This window comes from Chamaea fasciata, unplaced genomic scaffold (genome assembly GCF_029207755.1).
Source record: "Chamaea fasciata isolate MVZ Bird 193981 ecotype frontalis unplaced genomic scaffold, bChaFas1.0.hap1 SCAF_4, whole genome shotgun sequence".
In the NCBI taxonomy this organism is placed as follows: domain Eukaryota; kingdom Metazoa; phylum Chordata; class Aves; order Passeriformes; family Sylviidae; genus Chamaea; species Chamaea fasciata.
Window position 1 is genome coordinate 82,366,144 of NW_027094089.1, and position 6,000 is coordinate 82,372,143.

Sequence of the window (6,000 nt, forward strand, 5' to 3'; positions counted from 1 at the left end):
CAGCACGGCAGGAGCCGCTCTCTCGCCCGAAGGCTGATACGGGGGGACGCGAGCCACTTGCTCCAGCTTGATAACCAACAGCTCTTTGCTGCTGAAATGCCGCTTGCAAAGCCAGGAGGGTGGAAACAACGCCTAAAGCCCCACACCAACACTGCAGATGACCCGGCACTCCGTCCTGGTCCCTGAGCAGAGCTGTTCCTCCAGCCAGAAAACCACCCCTACCCTCCCAAACAGCCGCTGCAACAGCTGAGCCCTGCACAAAGCGTTCAGAAACTCCCGGGTTGTGCTCGGCATGCTCCTTCTCCGCCTCGAAGGACATCACACCCCGGCAGCCCCGAAGGCCCCCTGCCCAGCCCCAGGGGACTCAGAGAGGTGACACAGACCGTGCGGGAGCCCCGGGCAGGGCAGGCACTGCTCCCCACGAGTTCGGAGGGCGCCGGGTCCAGAACCCAGACAGGCAGCTCCAGTCAGCCGCTCACAGGAAGGAGACACCTAAAGCAGCTTTTAACTGAACCACCCAAAGCAGCTTTTAACTGAACTCCGCGGAGATGCCTCCAACCACAAACGCCTCTCGACACGACTGGGACACAAACTCCCGCCAGGGCGGGCGGGGTAGGAAGCACAGAGGGCAGAGCCAAGCTCAAAAAGGCACCGAAGCCACAGCAATTCAGGGCAGCGAGTTTCCACCTGGTCCATCTGTCCCCGAGGCTGCAAAACAATGGTTGCTGCGGTAGGTGTGCTCTCCACAGGGCTAACCCAGAGCCTGCCACAGGAACACAGACTACCAACGGGGAAAACCAACCCCAAAAATCAAACCGCGCCCCGCCGAGCTCCGCGGAGCCACCTCCGGACTTAGAACGGGGATTTAGAGTGCCCAGCGCTACACGCAAGCCGGGAAAATCTGGCGGAAATATCTCGCTGGAAACCAAAAGCGAACACGAGGGCACGTCTCCGGCCTGGCGGGCAGAGCCCATGATCCCGGCAGGTTCCCGGGAAGCGGCTCCGGGAAGCGGCTCCGGAGCCCCCCGGGGTGTCCGGGCCGCGCTCACACCGCACACCCACCGCCCCAACTCCGCCAACTTTGCTAACTACGCACTGCGCAATCACCGACACCGCCGAATAAACGGCAGCGCCCGAAACCATGTCGGAACGCTGGGTTTTCCCTCGCATTTGCTGCGGAAAAGGAAAAAAAAAAATAATAAAAAAGAGTAACGAGAGAGGCCAGGCCAAGCAATGAGGTCACGGTGACATCTCCGGGAGGCTTATGTGGCAGCGGGAAGGGCTGGGGACGGGCTGGGCGGCGGGGGCAGCAGCCCGCATCCCGCCCAGCGCAGGACAGCCACGCGGTGCGGGGAGCGCCGCCGGGCCGGGAAAGTCCCCCCGACAGGTCTGGAGAGGAAGAAAAACGAGGTTTGGCCTCTGGAAGCAAAGGTAACTTCTGGAGGGCTCGCAGGGTGGGACGGAGCCGCCGCCGAGGGCGCCGGGGCCGCGGGCGGACCCCGCGGGGAGAGGGATTTCCCGAGCCGCCGAGGGAAAACAACCCCGAGACGAGGCGAAGAGGTAATACCAGCGACCTTCTGCCCGCCCGCCCGCCGCCCCGGCCCCGGCCCCGCACTCACCAGGCGGCTGAGGCTGCGGCGGAGCATCGCGGCGGCGCCCGGCCCCGCCGCGCTCACCGCCGCATCGCCCGGCCCGGCCCGGCCCGGCTCGGCTCCTACTCGGGCTGCGGGCCGCGCCGCCGGCTCCGCCGCGCTCCGCGCTCCATGCCGCCGGCGCTGCCCGGCCCGGCCCGGCACGGCACGGCCCCGCTTTGTCCCGCCGCGCTGGGGGCGGCGCCGCCCCGGAGCAGCCTGGGAGGCGCAGCGCCCCGCGCCACCGCCGGGGGGAGCCACTGCGCAGGGCGGGGACACGCGGGGACAGGGCACGGGGACACGGGGATGGGGACACGGGGATGGGGACACAGCGATGGGGACACAGGGACGGGGACACAGCGATGGGGACAGCCGCCTCCCGAGCCCTCAGACCCCGGGGACACGGGACACGCGGGGGCAGGGCACGGGGACACAGGGACGGGGACACAGCCATGGGGACACAGGGACAGGGACACAGCGATGGGGACACAGGGACGGGGACACAGCGATGGGGACAGCCGCCTCCCGAGCCCTCAGACCCCGGAGACACGGGACACGCGGGGACAGGGCACGGGGACACAGGGACGGGGACACAGCCATGGGGACACAGGGACAGGGACACAGCGATGGGGACAGCCGCCTCCCGAGCCCTCAGACCCCGGAGACACGGGACACGCGGGGGCAGGGGACGGGGACACGGGGACGGGGACACAGGGATGGGGACACAGCGATGGGGACACAGGGACAGGGACACAGCGATGGGGACAGCCGCCTCCCGAGCCCTCAGACCCCGGAGACACGGGACACGCGGGGGCAGGGCACGGGGACAGCCTCACCCCGAGCCGTCAGACACACGGGGACTGGGGAAGGGCCAGGGCACAGCCGCGCCCCGAGCCGTTAGACCCACAAGCGGGGACACGCGGGGACAGGGGCATCGTTACCCCGCTGCGCTTGGAGCCCTGCCCTCCCCACGCCTCCGTGTCTGTCCCCGGTGCGGGGCCCCGTGCTGTGCCCCGGCACAGGACAGTTTGTGCCCTAACGGACCCTTCAAAGACCATCGCGTTCCAACCCCCGCCCTGGCAGGGACACCTTCCGCTAGTCCCCTTCAACCTGGCCTCGGGCATCCACACCTTTTCTGGACAACCTGTGCCAAAACATTCTCAGGGAGGAGAATTTCTTCCTACTGTTTTTAATCCAAGCCTGCCCTGTTTCAGTTTAAACAGGGCTGCCCCTTCTGGGAGCTGCCAAAGCATCATTCCCCCTTGCCCTATAGCTACCTGCCCCATGGAAAGTCCCCGTCCAGCAATCCTGCATCCACCTTAGGCACTGGAAAGGCCTCTAAATAGTTTCCTCAGAACCTTCTCTTCCACGTCTGAACACCCCCAGCTTTCTCAGCCTGTTTCCACAGCAGAGATGCTCCAGCCCCTAGAGCATCTTCATGGCCTGCTCTGAACTTGCTCCAACAGGCCCACATGGCACTGCAGGTGGGGATCCCACGAGTGGGACAAGGGCAGAGTCCTTCCCTCACCTGCTGGGGACGCAGCCCAGGGCAGGGCTGGCTTTCTGGACTGCGAGCACACATTCTGGTGCAGAACCCAGCCACGGGCACCAGGCTCAAACAGCCAACACAAACACACCTCGGAGCATTTTTCCCGAGTCATGTCTGACCACAAAAGCTGTTCAGAGTCTCTGGGTACTTTTCCCTACTAGAAACTCTTGTGGTTCAGCTAGCTGCCAGCCAGGCCAGCCTATTCCCAGGGCAGCTTTGCAGCCTCTTATCCCAGAGCTGCCCAGCACTCCCTGGTGCCTACAGCCTTCACTCAGGTTGAACACACACCTCCTTCCCAAGACCACGACAATGCAAGAGGGGAAGCAAAACTTGCCTGAAATGCTTCCTCCAGGGAGCTTCTCCCTAGTCAAGCAGGCACAGAGCATGAGAATATTAATGTAAGCCACCAAAACCGAAAAAAAACAGATGTAACCTTAAAAAATCTACATGTTTTTGTTGTGTTTTCGACGCCAAGATGAAAAAGACAACATGGAGCCTGACAAAATCTACATGTGGTTGTTACGTTTTCACCGTCATTATTGCCTAGTAATAAACCAGCCTTTTCTGGAGCAATATCCTCTGCAGCAGGGCAGGGAGTTTTCCTGGTGCTATCCCTTGCTCACAGCTCCGAGCACCTCCAGGAGTGGGGCAGGCTCCTGGACCCCAGTGCCACTGCCATTTCAGCAGCTTGCATTGCCCCCTTTTTGAAGTCAGCTTCGTCCTCGGAAACTGAGCAAAACTCACCTTGTGGCACCACAGCTGGGCTTAGGGAGTGCCTGGCAGCTTCCAGAGACCTGGAAAACACACAGGGATTTTTCACTTTGCATTTTAAAAGCGCAAATAGCATCATATTGATTTTACTAAGGCTAAACCCAGTCACATTTGCTCTACATAAGCACCCACTGTCTGGCAGTTTTACACAGTGTGATAAATCTGAGCCTGCCCCAGCACTGAAATAGAAGTCAGGTGTTGGACAGGCAGGGGGTGTTTTAACCCCACTTCTCCCGAGGCAGATGGATCAGCGAAGGCTCCCACATCCCTGCGGAGCAAGGCAGCATTCCTGAGGGCACAGCCAACACTCATCTGCATTCCAAGGGGAACCTTCCCTCTATTCCCGGTGCAGCTGTGCTGTTACTCACCTTTCCACACAAAGGCCTAACCACAACAGAGGAAACCAGGAAACAATGCCAGGCATTTTAAAATAATGAATGGCAATTGTTAGACATCTTAATATAATGCCTAACCAGCCTGGCTGTAGAGTTCCCTCCTCCACAAAACAACAGAGAGCTAAAGTTAGACCAACACTACCCTGCAGCTTTTGCCTTGCTTTTTGGGTTACTTGCATGATGTTTTCTAGCCTGTTTTCTTCTCCTGTGCTGGCGAGGAGAGGGAGCTGTTGTTCTCAGATATTTTTTTCTGCTGGAGGGCTCTGTGGTAGGTGCTGGACAGACCAGCCATGCCCAGTGAACCACCAGCCTTTGGGGTCAGGCACCTGCATGTTTCCAAAGGCCAAGGCGATCTGGCTTACCTGGCCCACAGAAAAATAGCTCTATTCTCCTCCTCAGTAAATTGCTAGAGGTGAGTTGCTCCTCACCTTTTACCTGAATTAATTGATCAGTAGAGCTGGTCTCGCCAGCAGAAGAGAGGATCCGTGCAGCTGCGCTTGTCCTTACAAATTCCTGTGCCGTACACATTGCAGCCCCTGCCCAGTTTAGTTTGAAATGCTGGTATCTTTAATTCTTTTAAAATTTGCTGCGATTAGAAGCAAAATTCAAGACTTGGGCTGTGATACAGAATTAAACATTAGATAATTAGCTTTAATGCACTGCCAACAGGGACAGAGACCCTTTTCCAGGCAGCTCCTGGATGAAGTAAGTCCGAGCACAGCTGGGGAAGAGCTACAGGTGAGTGTCCGGTCTCCCAAACTCGGCCAGAGCAGAGCCATAGTGTCCTGCTGTGAACCAGATTGTTTAAATCCACCCATCTCCTTACTTAACCCCGCAGAGCCAAAGGCAGGGTTTCACTGGAGAAACCAAGGCAGCTGTCATCCCCCTGTTGCTGCTGACACAGTGGCCCTGGGGCAGCAAAACCCCCATCTCAGCAGAAACCAGCCCTGCAGAGAGGAAGAAAACAACCCTGACTAGGCTTTTTCACACCCTGGAACAGCCTGCGCGATTCCGCTGCTGATTTGGTGGCAATTATATCATCAGTTCACGGGTCTTTACAAGGGAAATCTGTTTTTAATGTGCCTTTTAAAGCCGCGAACAGCGTGCGGAGGCTCAGGCAGTACCCAAAGGGTACTCTGTCCCTCACCCAGGCAATGCCCTGCCCATGGAAAGGGACCACAAGCTCCCTCTCCGAGGGAGAATTTTGCACCATACAGCTTGGCTGCAACCCGTTGCCGCTTCAATTAGCAGAGAAAACGAGCTGCCCAGCGCTCAGACTGCGAACGGAGCGACCCGAGGCATTGCCTTGAACACCTCACAGCCTGAGCAAATCCATTAAATCCTCTCACAAAGCAGTTTTCCTGTCCTTGTTTTGGCTGTTCGCGGCGATGGAGGTTTCCGAGGTTCAGTCCCTGGCGGGTACCGCAGCAGGAGGCGGGAGCCGGGCTCCCCTCTGGCCTCGGGAAACGCACGAACCCTCACCGGGTTGTGGGTTGTTATGCTTTTTTTCAAAAAAAAAAAAAAAAAAAATTAGTTCTGCAACGTTCTTTGCATCTTCTGCCATCGTGTGGCCAGTTGGAGGATGAAGAGCCGTCTGTAAAACAAGCAGTCGGCTTTTCCATGTCTTCCAAATATTGTACGGATTTTTGTGACG

General features: G+C 58.8%; 1 protein-coding gene and 1 long non-coding RNA gene across 5 annotated transcripts in view; one reads left to right on the forward strand and one right to left on the reverse strand.

Annotated features, from left to right (window-relative positions):
• Positions 1–1,776, reverse strand: part of ATP11C (ATPase phospholipid transporting 11C) — a 56,506-nt gene extending 54,730 nt beyond the window's left edge. For all 4 annotated transcript variants that reach the window (XM_066182216.1, XM_066182220.1, XM_066182219.1 and 1 more), the window contains exon 1: positions 1,620–1,776. In XM_066182216.1, the coding sequence (XP_066038313.1) occupies positions 1,620–1,646 (27 nt within the window). In that variant the 5' untranslated portion in view covers positions 1,647–1,776. The remainder of the gene's footprint in view (positions 1–1,619) is intronic.
• LOC136288721 (uncharacterized) lies at positions 686–5,742 on the forward strand. The gene is made up of 3 exons (XR_010720559.1): positions 686–1,560; positions 5,016–5,084; positions 5,185–5,742. It is a non-coding gene; the product is annotated as an uncharacterized lncRNA (long non-coding RNA).
• Positions 5,743–6,000: the final 258 nt, after the last annotated feature.